Raw genomic sequence first — 17,402 nt, forward strand, 5'->3', positions numbered from 1 at the left:
CCCCTTGACAACTTCCTGACATGTTTTTACACTTGAAATATAACTACTGAAATACAATGTATGATATACTGTTTATATCTTAGATTATATCAATTTCATTATGAGGATCCAATTAATCCTTCTTTAGATTTACAAAATTCATGCATCATCTTTGGATCGTCTTTTTTGGACTCCAGTAGATGACTGTGCAAAGGATCAAAGTCCATAGTTTTTCAGTTTCCATGGAGTCGAGTCAAGTTTTTTAAAATTTTTATTATTATTAACACAAATCACAAAGTTGCCACAGGGAGGATTTTACAATCTGTACAATCTGTACAACATGCTCACTCCTTAAAACCTCGACTCAAATGAGGAAAAACACACTAAAAAGTCCTTTAACAGGGATAAAATGGAAAAAAACTGATGAAGAGCAACAGAGGAAGGATCCTGCTCCTAGGATGGACACACACGTAGCAGATGTTGTGTGTACAGAATACAACTAGAAAGCAAAAATTATAGAAATACAGTGGGAAAAAACAGAGAAAATTATAACCTATTGAGCAATTGTATATACCACAGGAAGTTTTACAAAGAAAAAAAAAGGCAGAATAATGAGTGAGTTTTCCCAAGTTGAGGCAGAGGCCAATGCCAGGTATTTCCCATATTTCGTGGGAGGGATAGTTAGTGACTTTCCCAAAAACACGTGGCTGCTTCAGCTGTAAACTCTGCTCAGAGACACACAGTCAGTGCGCTCTGTTTATATCAACAAGAGAAAACCATTGTCACTTTCATCTGTCCGTGATCAGAGCCTCAGGGGGTTCTCATGTTATCCCTGGAGAGGCTGTTGTTTGGCTCTCACAACAATGAGCTCATCACTGAGTCCTTCCACCCCCTCCCTCCACCTCTCTCGCCACCACCCGCCTGTATCCATCCATGCCTGAAGTGAAAGGGGATCCACAACTCTGCACCGGGCTGCCATTTCAGACTGGCATATTGAAGCTGCAGGATAATTAAACTATGATTAATCCAGCGTACATGGATCTCAGCTGACCCGTGTCATAGGGTGACATAATGAGTCACAATTAATAAATCAGGAGCCCAACAACACGAATGCTTAAGCAAAGAGTTTTTTTTAACAAGCGGATAGCTGAAGTGTTGCTAAGTTATAAAATAATGACAAAACATACAAAATTGAGCCAAACTTTATATATTAATTAATGTGCTGTTATAGTCTTTATATGTAGGCTACTGCGGCTGTGAATCACGCGATCATTTAACAATGCCATAAATACCACATGTCATGTTAACTCACTTCCCTTCACAACACCTCCCATCATGTTATATCACACTATCAGGTGATGCTGATGAGGTGACGATACCTCAGATCATGTCACGCTATCTCACACATCACATCACGTTGCATATGTTATGGTATTCTTTTTCATTTATATCTACATTTTACAGTTTGTATCATTCTGCTTTATTATCAGCCTGTCAATTAATGGAGCACTTTGAACTACATAAAGCTGTATGAAAGGTGCTATATAAATAAGGTTTGATTGATGCTATGTTATGTTGAATGTGTTTAATACATTTCCTTCTTCATAAAACATCCATTTAAAAAGACATTTTACATCTGATTTCAATAGCTTACACTCTTCTTGACTTTTCTGGTGCATTGTTGTATTTCTTTGCACATCACTGCTAGGTTAATAAGTAAAACATTAATATCACAATGTAAAAACCTGCATTTGAAATCCTACAATAGCAGTATTAGCAGCTACATATACTTAAAGTACTAAAGTAAAAGTGCTCATTTTGCAGATTATTGGGCTGTGACTGATATATTAAATACACTTTACAAAGTGCATTGTTAATACTGATAAGTCAGTGCAAAAACAACATTTTTTTTAAATAGTTGCTATCCATGTTGAGCTAGTTTGAACTGCTGTATTAGAGTTACACCAGATAAAAGATAGTTCTGCTACATAAGTATGGACTCATGCTTCTTTGTGTTTTTGTGAAATACTTGGAGGGATTTACCTCAAACATTTATTTATTTGAAACCATGTGAAGGGAAATTTAGAGGGGAATCTCTCTGATGTAATTCAGGCAACAAGCCAAAATGGGTGGGAACTCCTTGTTCATTCTTCAATGTGTTGTGTAAAAGTCACTCTAAACAAAAAAAAAGGGAAGTAAAGCTGTAAAATAGAAGTAGCAGAGTAAAAATTGCAATATTTTCTTTTGAAATGTAGTACAGTGGAAGTTACATCACATCATGTGACTTTGTTTTTTGATGTTAGATCATGTTAGGTTACACGCTGAGTCACAAGCTGCTCTTTTTTGTCATGTTAAGTCACATGTTAAGTGCCGTTGTGTTGTGTTGAATTCATGATAATGATGATGAAAGGGAACTCGGCTTCTTTCTGTGCGGTACACCAGTCTTATCAGTGTAACTGATGCTGCTGTCTGCTGTGTCTCTCCACCTGTCTACACCTTTAACTTGGCACCAGGTTTCTTCTGTACGTCTGTTGGTGATATGATGGCAAAGCTAAACCAGCTCAGGTTGCATGATCTTATCAAGTGATAAACAAATCCTGCGGTGGTCATTAAATGTTCTTCCTAACAACAGTGTGGCTGTTTGTTTTGATTGTGTCCGCTGAATCTGGGCTGCACAGGACACTCTGTCATGTGTGTGTGTGTGTGTGTTTGTTTGTGTTTGGTCTGTCATATGCTACTTATGGAGACAAATGTCAGACTTAGGATCACTTAACTGGGGGAAAGAATCAGCTTTTTCCCCAATTGGGGACACAGTTTTTATCCCAAGTTGTGAAAAAGCTGAAGTTAGGACTTGGTTAAAGTAGTAAAGTAAAGAGAGAGCATGTTTGAATGATAGTGCGCTGCATTTTTTTTATCTTGTTCACTTCATTATAATCAGCATTTTAACAGCCATATTAAATCCCTTTAACTCAAAACATAGAGAGTTTCATCTCACCTGTGTGTTATTCTGTTACCTGATTAAAACAGGTATAACACTGAAAGATGAGAGTTACTGAAATATGCTTTGTCATATTTGCAATAGGTGGTCGATCCCATTAAGATCTGTTTCTGCATACTGGGAGGCTTTTATGGGTATTTGTGCATTGTGTCATGTTGTGTGTATGAGCAGTAATAGAAGAAGAGGTAATCACATCCAATACTTATGTAAAATAAGCTTCACTTAAAGGATAGATACACAATTTTTAAAAGTCTGTCATGTGTCCATAAATACATTTCTTTCTGACATGATGCCTGCAATTTACTATTATCATTTTGTATTGTACATTAATATTATCAGTGTTCAGTGTTCATCAGTGTGTAGTTTAGTCACATACTAGAACGTACAGTGATGTACAGGAACATTTGCGTAGCTCCATAGACTGCAATATTAGATAATGTAAGAGCAGAAAAGAATTATTAGAAGATAAAAAGGGATTAAAAAGATATAAAGACACATTAAACTTATAAATAAGCATTAAAATATAGAGAAATAAACATATACACTGAATGTCTCATAGTAGTTAGCAGCAGGTGAATGTGCATTAAAGAAACAGCAGAATGTGCAACAGTGAGAGCAAGTGGAGCAAATATAGTCAATTATATTCATATATTATTTATACTCTTGATGTTTTGTAGGTCGAATTTTAAAGTAGTACATAAAACCTGTGTGTGCTGGTGTGTGTCTCTCTATGTGTGTCTCTCTCGCTCTCTCTCTGTGTGTGTGTGTGTGTCTCTCTCTCTCTCTCTCTGTGTTAGTGTGTGTGTGTGTGTGTGTGTGTGTGTGTGTCTGTGTCTTTCTGTGTGTGTGTGTCTCTCTCTCTGTGTTAGTGTGTGCCTGTGTGTGTGTGTGTGTGTGTGTGTGTGTGTGTGTGTGTGTCTGTGTATATGTGTATCGATGTATTTGGGCGGCAGGAGTTGGCCTCATTGCCGCCGGGGTTATGAGGTCAAGTCCGTCCGCTAGCCGTTGGCGCCCTCTGGTGGAAAAATAGAGTACAACAATTACTTTAAACTTAATGTAACATCTACTAATTTCGACTATCTAGGTCGTTATTCACCCAAACTATAAGATATGTAGTGTAATACGCAAAAACTACTAGAAAAGTAGCATTAAACCACAATAAGAGCAACAACAAACAAAAAAGTCTTTAACGTGACTGTTGCTTTAACCGCTGAGAGAGGAGCTCCCTATTTGGCAGGAAGTTAGCCGCTGCTAACAGGAAAGCCAAATAATGTGGGCACATTGAGGTGCAGGAATTGGCAAAGAGCAACGAGTCCCAAACATTGCTCTTACCACTCGTTACACCTACCTGAAAAAAGGTAATCTTGTTTTTTTTAAAACGAAAGTGTGCCTCGAACACTTGCAAATGATGACTTTACCGTGTGGTCGCTTGTCGTCCGCTGGTGTGTTGTGTTTCCATCGCAGGTTGTGTTGGCGCTTGTAGCTATCAGGAGCAGACATGGCTCAGTGAGCTTTACATTAACATCACAGGCAAACAGAAAGCTCAGTTTAATAGTTTATTAGAGGAACTGCAAGGCTCTTATTCGGTTAAATATCTCCAGCAGCCTTTTGTGGGTGGTTTTGTGTGTGTCCTCATTGCTGCTGTGGATCAGGTTAACTTTGTATTTGCATCTTGTTGGCAGCTCTAATACGCTTACAGAAGCTTTGGAAACGCATCAAGGATTTATTCAATTTGTGTTGTGTGGGCTCGCATCATTTTATATACAGTCTATGGTTCACATACATACATTCACACCTGGCTGTAACCTCACCTGTGATTAAACCTCATCTTGATCAGTCCTCAAGCCATAAAAGTTGAAGAGAGGTCATCACCAATGTGGATCCTTCAGACAGGACAGGAAGAAAACGGCACCCTAATTACTGTTTTGGTTCATCTATGGATTGATATAATAATTTATTCATTTGATTAGTCGTGTGTAAATGCCTATTAAATGTTATCAAAGTTAATAATGATGTGTTATTGGTTCAGATTAGTAGGTAAACCACTTAATGTAATCAATCACAGCAGAAAATGGAGTAAATGTTGCTCTAAGCACTAAATATTTGGTGTTTTCATCAGGTAGATGTATTTTAAAGAGCCCCTCCAGATCTGCTTTAATACTTAACATAGATAAGTTAAGTAGGACAGGAAAAAACTGCACCTAATAACTGTTTTGGTTAATATATGGGTTGATTAGTTGTGTGTAAATGCCCATTAAATGTTACCAAAGCAAAAAATGATGTGTTACTGGGTCAGACTAGTAGTTAAACCACTTAATGTAATCAATCAAAGCAGAAAATGGAGGAAATGATGCTCTAAGCACTTGTATTTAGCATACTATGTATTTTAAAGATCCCCTCCAGATCTGTTTTAATACTTAACATAGAAAAGATAAGTTATTTTGTTAAAATAAAGTGCAGTTAATCGAAAATTGGACAGTAATTGACCTCTAAACTACTTTTTAATGCTGTTGAATCATGCAAATTCATGTCATCGATCTGCAAAGTGAAGCTCAAATGTCCACATGAAATAACATTAAGCAATTTGGTAACCTTTTATATCCTATAACCTATTATCCAGCATCCTCTTCATCCTCTTTGTCTTCTACAATTACAGGAGAAACAGACAGTCTGCCATCTGTGTATGAAGACAAGTCAGAGGCAGCAATGGTGAGTAAAATGGAGAAAAAGAAAAACCTGTGAATAGTAAAGTTAGGTTGCACACTGGCAGGAAGATCCCAAATGCTGCTTAAGTATAAATTCAATGGAAATGCAAGGGGTAAAATGTACAGACAGGCCTCATCCTCCTCATTTAATTTTCCTCTCTGTGCCAGTCTTCAGCGGTGGATCTCAAAACCAAGGAGGAGAAGGATGCGGAGTTGGACAGACGAATCGAGGCTCTGAGGAAGAAGAACGAAGCTCTGGTCAAGCGATATCAGGTACGGAGATGCTAGTTTTAGTCCACAAGATACACAAAATATACAGTTTTAAGCACAATTAAAGATACTAAAAGATCACTTCCATCTACTGGCCCCGGCTAATTGTTATCACAGATTTTTTTATAACTCACTTTTTTTTGGGTCTACCTGCAATCTACAAGCCAAAATAAGCACCACAGACAGATTCATGAATTTGATGAATGCAATTACCGTAAAAACCGGTGTATAAGTCGCACTGGTGTATAAGTCGCAGTCTATTTTGGGGGACATCATGCGGGGGAAAAGCCTTTTTATTAAAGGCTGGTTTATTTGAATGCACCAGTAGATATAGAATTTACTTTTATTTAAAACACATTCCACACACACATATTACACCTGAAACAGTGTGTTGGGTTAATGGTCCGGTAATGATTTGCTTAACTGAACAGGACCAGTATATTAACTCAGACTGGGTTCAGATTAGACTATGAGTTTCAATTAAACCTTTTAAAAGAACACATTAACTTTACATATTTGATACAGTGTGTAGCTGTGTGCTCACTCCAGTCTCAAAAACTCATTATCAGAGCTGTCGCTGTGCATTGTAAGTCTCACCAAGCACACTGTCCCCGGACTCTGTGTCAGTCCCAGAGTCAAACAAAGCATCATCCAAATGTATACATATACTATATATGATTTAATCCATGTTGGTGAAACTTTAACTTTAGAGTGACACTGCCATTTAAACCTCAAAAATAGACATAAACCCCCCCCCCCCCCCCCCCCAATTTTAAGGATGTAATTTTTGATTTTTAAAGTGTTCTTAAAGCATATTTTTGTAACCGTGAGTAGCTCCTATGTCCATCAAGAGCACATTTAAAAATCTTAAATTTTTGTTTCGTTATTCTTAATTATGAGCACACAACATACTTCAAACCTGCTTAGATTCAGATTAAGTTTGGACACAGCTGTATTTTCATCCATTTCACTGATGGCCTTTTTTGCCACTGATGCCAACAGGAAATAGAGGAGGACAAGAAGAAGGCGGAGCAGGAAGGCATCGCCATTACAACACCACGGAAGCCCCGCAGCCACGACCCAGAGACGGACAGGAGGAGGACAGACAAAGAAAACTTCACCGTCACAGTCGACCTCTCTAAACCGGCAGGGGTAAGAGATACAATGTGGATCCTAAACTTTTTAAGATCGTCCACTCTTTAGTTTTTCTCACACAGACATGCACATTCATCCTCTTAAAACAAGACAAATGACAATGAATATATATATCTAATATATAGACTCCTGAGACAGATCTATCCATCATATGGGGTTTCACACCGGCTTGACTGGAAGTGATAACCTCTTAACCTGTTATATGACGATCCTGCAGACAGAGGAAGCAGCTTATAAACTCTGACAGATCCTCATTACTTTGATCAGTTTACCAGCCAGGCGCCTGCAAGTCTACTCATCAAGCCCTGCATCAGTCCTCTGCTCATTTTCTTGTGTTATGGAGGCTTACAGTAAAATTTGGGAAAACTGAAATATATATATATTTCAATTGATATACATACAATTCTACAGAGAAACTTGTTAGATAGTTAAATAGAGTCCCTGGGATTAAAAACAAAGTGCAGATCCAAAATCTTTCAAGAGAGGTCAAAATAAATTCACCTGTCGTACATAGAACCACTTTATTGTTTGGTCAATGGGTTTTAGCTTGTGTTTTTCATTCCTGATGACCCTGTTGAAGACCATAAGCTGAAATGTGTTGGTCTAACAATAAAATTGTTCTATATATTACATTATAATTAATGATGGGGAAATGGGAATCTTCACCTGTTTTCACCAATGAAGACATTTAGTTTTTTTATTCTGGTTTAAAAAACACTAGCATTAAAAAGTTACAAAGAATATACACACCAAGACACAATTATATAAAATATAAAGTGTATTAATGGTGGGTGATATTGATCAGATGCTCACTGTATATGTACATTGTGATATTGATGAATATATTGTTGAATTAATTAACCCTTTAGATTAAATAAACAGATGGGAATCTCTGTACTTTGCAAATTCAGTGCTTTAAATATACAGAAATCCAGAAACTGTGAAACATTTATGCAAAAACAGAACTACTGTATCATTTGTCTCATTGCTCAAAATGACCTAATAAAACCAGCAATATTAAAAGCTAAACCAGCAATTTTATACTCTGTGTAGAAATACATCAACTAAAATGGCATGAAAGACCAATCAAACTGCTGACATAGGATTAAATCATTGTGGTGATCACACTGAGGTCTCCTGCGCTAACAATGGAGCTCCACATCGATGTGTGTTGAACCCATTCCTCTACACACTCCACACCAGTGACTGCATTAATCTGTCCTACCTCAAATACTTTGAGCCCCGGACTATCACTAAACAGTCTCACATTTCACCCAGAGCGGTGTGAGGATAACCATCTTCACTTCAACGTCAGCAAGATAAAGAAAATCATAATTAGTCCCACCTCATCTCAGCACCCCATTATCATCAATAACCAAACAGTTTAAATAATGGACACCTTCAAATATTTTAGAGTGATGCTGGACAATAGACTCAATTTTGATCGGCACATTTATTACACCTAAAAAAAAAAAAAAGGAGCCACCAAAGAGTATCAGTCATCTGCAAGGTTAAAGGACTCTGTGTCACCTCCCATCTCATCCTACTGTTGTACCAGAGCATCATTCAGCCCATCATATACTGAACTGTTCCACCTGCTTCTTTAACATGTTATCTGTTACCAACTGAGTCAAATTCACACACATAATCAACACTGCTGCCAGGATAATTTGTATCCTCACACCCAACCCTGCAGAACTAAACAATAAAACAGTTGGACACATTACAATCGCAATCATTATTATTATTATTATTATTATGGTTTATTTAATTGGGATAAATACAATATACTCTAATTCCCCTCTGGGAATGACATTTTAATGACAACAATAATAATGAATAATAATGATACGGTTAACACGAAGTACTTCACATAAAAGGAGCATAAAACAATGTTAAAAAAAGAACAGGAAAGAAATAAAAACAATGTAATGTTTTTGCTGTTATTGTAAGAACTGTTGTCTGATATGTACAATGCTGTGGAAAGGAAAATTAGGTACCATATTATATAAACAGTACAATTTTTGTATTCGTGCATGTATTCATGTTAGTTATCCATCCATGCAGTCCTGTTTCTGATGTGTAAAGATTTGATTAGGCAAACTTTTCTGGCAGCTGTCTTTAAAAACAGAACAGCGATGATCGTATCTGTTTATACAAACGTAACGAAGTAACAAAGCACACAAACATCCCGGGAAACGAGCTCTGTAATCTGTTTTATGTGACTCTGTATGTTCAGTATTCAGTTTACTGCATCTGTTATCGTGTACTACGCGGTATGCAAACGTAAAATCGTTTTTTTTGTGAAATTGTATCAAAGTTAGAAATCCTCCAAATCAGCAGCAGTATGTTTTTAATTGTATACATGTAAGATTAGATGATAGTAATGTGGTTAAATAGAACAAAAATTTGAAAAGCTCAGTATTGTCCTCAATTTTTAACTGCGATTCAGGCAAATTATAACAGTACCACTTTAATTTGTAGCCTGTTTCTAATCAGCCTCCTGCGGGCCGCTGAAGTTAGTGCTAATCATGTCCGAGAGAGACGGGCGTGTGTGTGCTGTCAGCTCCTGCTGATTGCCTCAAAAGTGACCAACTATGACTGTAGACGCCCCGCCGTTCAACTTGCGAAGGTTACAGAGCAAAGATAGACGAGTCTAAAAGGCAGCAGGGTGGCGTCTGCTCTGCATGCGTACCTGTCTGAGTGGATATCGATTCTGGGTCAAAAGGTTGAATTTGGTTCATTAATCTGTTAAAACTTTTCTAAAAGCTTGACAACAGTGTACTGATCCCTGCACTAAAAGAGCTGCTTTGAACGATCACTTCCTCTCTCCCTCTAACACTCACTCACTCTGAGTTCTTCAACTACAGTCGTAGTTTTGCATAATCCATAGCCCTGATTAGTCCTTTGTACTTTTATATGGCACCAATTCTCCAGATTGAAGAATCTGAATCTGTTTTAGGGTTTATTCAGGGCAGGAAACTATGATATATCCCCCATACGGGCCAATTGGCTGCCAGATCACTAGAAGTCACCAGCTGTTAACACTTTCTAACCCTAACCCTAAGTCAAACATGATTTCTAGAATAGGATGTGACGTTCAAATCACTGATCGTGTGTGTGTGTGTTTTCTTATCTAACTTTAATAACCTAATAAAATAAAAACAATAAAAAATACCATCCTAATAAAATAAAACGATGAATAAATACAGTTAAACAGTTAAGATAGGATGAGGTTAAAAACATTTACAATCAAATAAAACAAGGTCTGAGATGAGGCTTTTGAACAGCTGTATTGATCCTTAAAAAAAAATCTAATTTTCAGACATTTTGCAAATTGTTCTATGTGTAAGGTGCATTATTATAAGAGGACATTTTTCCTTTTTCGGTTCTGACTAATGGAGTGTAGAGCAACAACCAATTCTGTGATCGAGTACCAGTATTGTGTGACTTCAGGGTTAACAGAGATGAAATATAGGGAGTTACTGCCTCCCTATATTTCATCTCTGTTAACCCTGAAGATATAATAACTAAGTGGATAAAGGCAGAAAATAGAGCAGTCTGTTAAGCTCAGAAAATTACATTTTTACTGTAATGCAGCCTTTAAAAGCAGGAAAAGACAACACTTATTCCATATCCCCATACTATGATATTCAAAATCAGAGATGATATCTATAAAATATCACAATATCAATATAATATCAATTTATGACTGTAATAAGTCAGTAAGTATGGTTTAGATTTAAGGTTCATACTGAAAATACTGTGTGTGTGTGCAGGATAAGAGAGTCGTGAACGATTGGAAACCTGGTACACCTCGTGGCCGGAAGACATCAGAGGAGAGTGAAGGGCACAGAGGACCAGGTGAGGGCCACAGAGGGCCTGGTGAGGGCCACAGAGGGCCTGGTGAGGGCCACAGAGGTCCGGGCGAGGGCCACAGAGGTCCGGGCGAAGGCCACAGAGGTCCAGGTGAGGGCCACAGAGGTCCAGGCGAGGGCCACAGAGGGCCGAGCGATGGCCACAGAGGTCCAGGCGAGGGCCACAGAGGGCCAAGCGATGGCCACAGCCCCCCTAGGAGGTCAGGATCTGGACGAGTGGGTCGAGGAGGGCAGAGAGGAGGAAGAGGAGGAGAACGTCAGGACAGGAGAGACCGAGAACCCTGGACACCCAGAGATGGAGAACCTGGAGATTCAGGAGGACAGGGACGCAGAGGAGGAAGGAGAGGCAGAGGAGGAGGAGGCGGAGGAGGCATAGTAGGAGGAGGAGTAGGAGGAGGAGATGGAGGAGGAGGAGATGGAGGAGGGACCCCAGGTGGCATGGACAGAAAATCCAAGGTTAATGTAGATAAATTACTGTAGTTAATCAAAATATAAAGAACATTATAATTGAATTATATCTGATAGAGGATTATGATATTATGACATCCTGTATTTGTGAAATAATTAATTATGATTTGTCACTAATGATGCAACTGTGTGTGTTTTTTTTTGGGGGGGGCAGGAATGGGAGGAGAAGAGGCGACAGAACATTGAAAAGATGAATGAAGAAATGGAGAAAATAGCAGAGTATGAGAGAGGACAGCGGGTATGAAAGTCACTGATTTTTGAAGATGAATTCATAGATTTTGCATTGGATTTCCCCTCCTAAACCCAGAGAGATGACAGTCCTCCCTCTGATCATTTTTTTTATCACACTCATGTTTGTAGATCTGTTAATTAGTGGTTTCGCTTTATTGATCAACTTAAAATATCCCAGTTTTAATTTCTAGTGTCCTCCTGTGCAGCCTTTCTTAAACATTATATTACAAACTCTTAGCAGTTCATCTTTAATTAGTCTTCAACATCTTAATCCTATAAAGCTGCGGTCTAAATGAAATTAAATGAAAGAGCTTTCATTATTGAGCAGTGATAACATGTAGAATTTCTCTCTTAGTCGGATGGAGACAAGCCTATCCGTAACTTCCTGGACGACCCGAGACGCTCTGGTCCAGCACCGGATATAGACCGCAAGGAGGGCAGCAGGAGACACGTACGAAACTGGGGAGGCCTGGACTTCGACAACGTGAAGACGGGAACCGAACTGGAGAAAGAGTGGACTGTGAGTAATGCCTCTCTTAAAAAAAACAAACAAGGTTCAGTCTTAAACCATCAGTGCTGTTAACAAACTAAATTTACACTATCGTAGCATTTTTAATTTCTCTGAAACGCTCAACTTCAACCCCGTAGAGTCGAAGGCCTGGTCCAAAAGGCTCCATGGACATGACGATGTCCATGACCGGCCGGGAGAGAGCGGAGTACCTGCGCTGGAAGAAGGAGCGCGAGCAGATTGACGAGGAGAGACTCGCACGCCATCGTAACGCCACCGGCCAGTGGAGACGAGAGTGGGACGCACAGAAGACGGACAGCATGTAAGATAATGGGTTTTTTATTATTAAGAAAAAAATTTACCTCAATTTAACAAAATTTCTTTGATAATATTGAAATTAAAACGTGTATGTATCTCAAAGGAAGATTTATTGAACATAGTTTGTATTTGATTTAACAGATTATTTAATAAAAGTTTCTGAATTAAAATCCAACCATTTCTACAAGATCATAAACTTTATATAAACTTTAAGCTCAAGACATGTTTTTAGGTCTATAACAGCTTTGCTCCTTTTATAAAAATTGAAGTTAAATCATCAAATTCTGCATTCAACCTCCTGTTCAGCACACAGCACTTAGACTCTCTTAGAAATTCAATGAAGGCCTCCTCATGTTTATTTCCACCCGTGTCCAGAACAAAATGTCGTCTACTTAAAACATAATCTTTCAAGTCTGTAATATGACTATTCATATCACCACAAATATAGACAGGCTCTCTATCATCCGAGTACATCAGTGCCAATAAATGGCTAAAAATAGATCTGCATTCTGGCCCCATGCTGAGATTCCTGGAGATAAATAAAAAAATAAATAATAATAAAGGAATATTGTGGCACCCGGTGTTCAAAATGAAAGCAGAGAATGATTTATCTACAATTTTATTAACACAAAACTGTCCAAAAACAGTGTCCTTAATAAAAATGCCAACACCGCCAGAGGCTTTGAATAGGATTAGCAGGTGAAATCTGCTATACATCTGTTAATATTTCTACTAACAGGAAGTGTTCGGTATTTAGAGGCTGGGAATGCTCACCTCATACCAGTCTGTGTCCTGTGGGGCTGCACTTAACCAGTCGACCATCCCCAGCCCAATAGAAATCCTTCCTAGCTGGAATTTCTCTAAGTAGAGTCCCCGAATTTAAAATCCAGCAGCTGTTCCACATGTGATTTCACAGATGACACATTAAACTCTCTGGAGGTGGTTGTTGTCCTCATGTTTTGCACATCCACTTTCTCCTGGACCAACTGTAGTTTCACCTTTGTAAAAAAACAACCTTCTCGCCCGGATACATTCTGCAGCAACAAGGTCGGGCACTGAGCCACAGACAAGACCTTCACTTTAAAAATCTTTCATTTAAGCCATCAAATTAAATATCCAACAAATAAACCCCATTATTACCAGAGAGACGTCATCAAATCGATTCCTCTGCAGAGCTTTTTCAGCCACTTTCAAATCTCGAGCTTAGAAAGCCCTCCTCAAGCCCCAAATTCAGTCACAGTTCTTTGGCTCTTTTTTCCAGGATATCGCTGCTTTCTCCAGTAATCCACACAGACTGTCAATGTTACTGTTAACATGCTTTTCCATTGGATTTTTCATATGCTCTGTTTTTAAATTAAGCAGCTTCAGTTAATTCATGAATGCAGTAGTCTGGTGTTATCAGCCATAATCTTGTTTATATACTTCAAAATAAACACCCAGGCTTTGCAACAGTTTGATGAATACACGTATGACTGTTGTTCATTGAACAACCATTGAAAACTGACAACTGAAAACTTAATTGAATGCAAAAAAGAAGATTTGGAAAAGGAACTGAGTTGTCCACTGCGTCGTCTGTTGTGATCTAAGCCTTTTTTCAAGTTTGGGCAGATATTGAGGCAGAAAAAAACAAATAACTTTACATTTATGGATATTTAAAAATGAGTTTGGTGTGCTGTAGCTATTGGACCAATTTTCTTCGATTGGTCAGGTTTTGAGTTTAATCTTGTGTCTCTGATTTGCCACCATATTAATGCACTGTGGCAACTCTCATCTTAAATCGAGGGGGAGATTTTTTTATACTGATGTCGAGTCTCCTGCTGCGTCTTCATCCTCGTCAAACAAAGACAGGAGACACGGAGGAGGCGAGGCTTTCGTGTGCCTGTCAGTTAGGATGAGGGTGACGACTCAGTGGCGAGAGAGAGAGAGAGAGAGAGGAGAGAGAGAGAGAGGAGAGAGAGAGAGAGAGAGAGAGAGAGAGAGAGGAGAGAGAGAGAGAGAGAGAGAGAGAGAGAGAGAGAGAGAGAGAGAGAGAGAGAGAGAGAGAGAGAGAGAGAGAGAGAGAGAGAGAGAGAGAGAGAGAGAGAGAGAGAGAGAGAGAGAGAGAGAGAGAGAGAGAGAGAGAGAGAGAGAGAGAGAGAGAGAGAGAGAGAGAGAGACTAACCCCCTGCGGCTTTTTTCACAGGTTCAAGGAGGACCCATATGCGGCAGCAGAGGGCATCACATCAGAGCAGGGCAGCAGAAGAGGCAAGTACACACACGCGCGCTTTTATCATGCCGTTGCTATGGTTATACGACAGCTGGTAGGACTAGGACATCAGCAGACCCTCGATCACCTCCATCCTATGTCTCCACTTGTCTGACATGATGTCTCTCCAACATGTCCTCACACTCTCTCACAAACACACTGTAAACGCACAACACCATCTCTCTATCTCTCTCTCTCTGTCTCTCTGTCTCTCTGTCTCTCTCCTCAAGCTTGATTAAAGCTTGTTATGTAAATGAGAGTTGATTAAGGTCGTTATGTAAATGACTAACTGTATTTCCCTGGAGTTCAAATCATCCTATTAAGCTGCGGTCGTGCTGACCTGAGAGGAGCCCCACTTTTCATTTATGGGTGCTAACTGACTCTCTCCTTCAACAAAGTAAAGGTAAAAACAACAAGATAAACCCCGACCACTATAAACCAGTTGCACCATATTACAAAAAAGTCTGCCATTTTCTACCTCTAATTGTTCTATTATTTTCCTGAAAGCTGCCCATTACATCCAAGTTATTCCTTTAAAATTCATGACAGCCAAAAATCCACAAAATAATTAATAATATAATTCAATCATTAAGGATGTTTATTTGGTTAAAACGGCTTTATATGCTTTCTATGTTAACCATTTCTCTCATGGATAAGCTGATTTTTGTGTGTATGCATGTGTGTGTGTGTGTGTGTGGTGGTCGTACTGTACTTGTACTGTACTGTAATGTGTTTTTGTGTGTGTCCTCTCTGCAGCCCGGGGGCGTAACTTTCGTACAGAGCCTCGGGGCAGGGCCTCAGGTTAGACTGCAGCATGGGACTGAGATTTAAATCACGTGTGCTTTGTTCCATTTGTGTGTGTGTGTTTGTGTGTCTGAAGAACAAAAGCTGCACCCAAAACCAAACTCACACTACCCGCCTCACAATAAACCATCTAATCAGCTGAGCCTACTGTTAAAATAGGAGTTACACTTCTGTTTATCCAGGTTGCCTCATCATCTGAAACTTAATTTTTAAGGTTTTAAAAGTCTAAAAACATCTTACTGATTTTATGTTTTACTATGCTACATATCCAGTCTTCACTTATTGCACAATATATGCAAATTAATAGATAATATATCATATAAAAAGCTCTCTACTAACACAATTGTACCTTTGTTTTTTAACAATACTTTAATTATAATTCCTGATTTATTTTGACCTATTCTGCCTTATATAAGTCATATTTTCTGTCTAATAGAGCTGGTTATTAATCTTAAAAGCTCCTACAAAGTCATTAAATGTAGCTTTGGGACACTTGCAAATACCCTCGAATTGGGCATTGCGCTGCCCATTAGGCTCCACACGCATCACATGAATTTTAAGCCATTTCTCTCAAATTTTGTCTAAAAATGAGTCGTCGGCTTGTTCTGCAGCCACACAGATTTTGAAATGTGTACGTTTTTAACCTCAGCCACAAGTCCAGTCTCTTTCTGGGTTTTTGCTTTGGAGTTGGGTGAGCATCTGTAAGGATTAGCTAATCTTTTCCCCCCCTTGAGGCTGCCTACGCTTCAGAAAGCTTCTTGACCACACACACACACACACACACACACACACACACACACACACACACACACACACACACACACACACACACACACACACACACACACACACACACACACACACACACACACACACCTCAACCTCAACCTCAGGATGTCAAACAGTGTTAGTAAATAGTTGTCAGTGTTTGAGTTTCCTTCTCAGCACCTCCTGGGTGATGTTTGCCTTTTTGGATGGCCAGAGAGATGCAGTGGAAAGTCAAAGTGTGTGTGTGTGTGTGTGTGTGTGTGTGTGTGTGTGTGTGTGTGTGTGTGTGTGTGTGTGTGTGTGTGTGTGTGTGTGTGTGTGTGTGTGTGTGTGTGTGTGTGTGTGTGTGTGTGTGTGTGTGTGTGTGTGTGTGTGTGTGTGAGAAAGGTCACACAAGAAAACTGAGAATTATTTTTAACCCCTGTTCACTCCTGGTTTCCTCCATTTCACCTCTGCCTCACTATAACTGGAGTGTATATTACAGATTATGGCATTACACCTGCCCCACATTAAATCCTGTGCTCGCTTTGGATGTGTGTGTGTGTCCATATTGTGTGTGTGTGTGTGTGTTTCTTTTTTTCTCCACCGTTTCTAATTCGTTGAATGACTCGAATGTCCCCGTCACAGCCCTGGGCTCCTTCGTCTGTTCAATCTGCTCATCTTCATCCTCTGTCTTTTTTTTTTTGTTCTGATCCCTTCATTTCTTTTGTTCTTGTATCTTTCTCTTTCTGACCTTTTTATCACACCCTCCCCTCTCCTCTCCCTCTTCAAGCACTTATCCTTCTCCCTCTGTACATCCTCTCCATTGTTGGAGCTTTCTGTCTCTGACCTTTCTGTCTCCTCCTCTCTCCTCTTTCCTTCATTTCTTGTTCTTAAGTCTGCTTCTCTTCCTTCTTCTTCTATACTTCTCTTCCTTCTTCTTCTATACTTCTCTTCATGCCTCCATCATCTGCTTTTCTCTTCTATTTCTGTCACTATGACTACTTTTTACTTCACTTTCCACTCTCAACTCTGCCACTTTCTTTCCATTCTTGCATCTTTTCTTCTTTTCTGTTTTCCAACATGTTTCTTATTA

General features: G+C 39.1%; 1 protein-coding gene across 1 annotated transcript in view; it reads left to right on the forward strand.

Moving 5' to 3' along the window:
• Nucleotides 1-4,253: 4,253 nt before the first annotated feature.
• ccdc9 (coiled-coil domain containing 9) overlaps nt 4,254-17,402 on the forward strand; it is a gene marked incomplete in the record, with an annotated part of 45,720 nt that continues 32,571 nt past the window's right edge. Inside the window, 9 exon segments of the mRNA XM_062419314.1 lie at nt 4,254-4,334; nt 5,632-5,686; nt 5,851-5,955; nt 6,955-7,104; nt 10,887-11,441; nt 11,608-11,691; nt 12,040-12,204; nt 12,333-12,514; nt 14,693-14,754. Coding sequence (XP_062275298.1) covers nt 5,684-5,686; nt 5,851-5,955; nt 6,955-7,104; nt 10,887-11,441; nt 11,608-11,691; nt 12,040-12,204; nt 12,333-12,514; nt 14,693-14,754 — 1,306 coding nt within the window.

The sequence above is a fragment of the Scomber scombrus genome, chromosome 5, assembly GCF_963691925.1.
Source record: "Scomber scombrus chromosome 5, fScoSco1.1, whole genome shotgun sequence".
Classification (NCBI taxonomy): domain Eukaryota; kingdom Metazoa; phylum Chordata; class Actinopteri; order Scombriformes; family Scombridae; genus Scomber; species Scomber scombrus.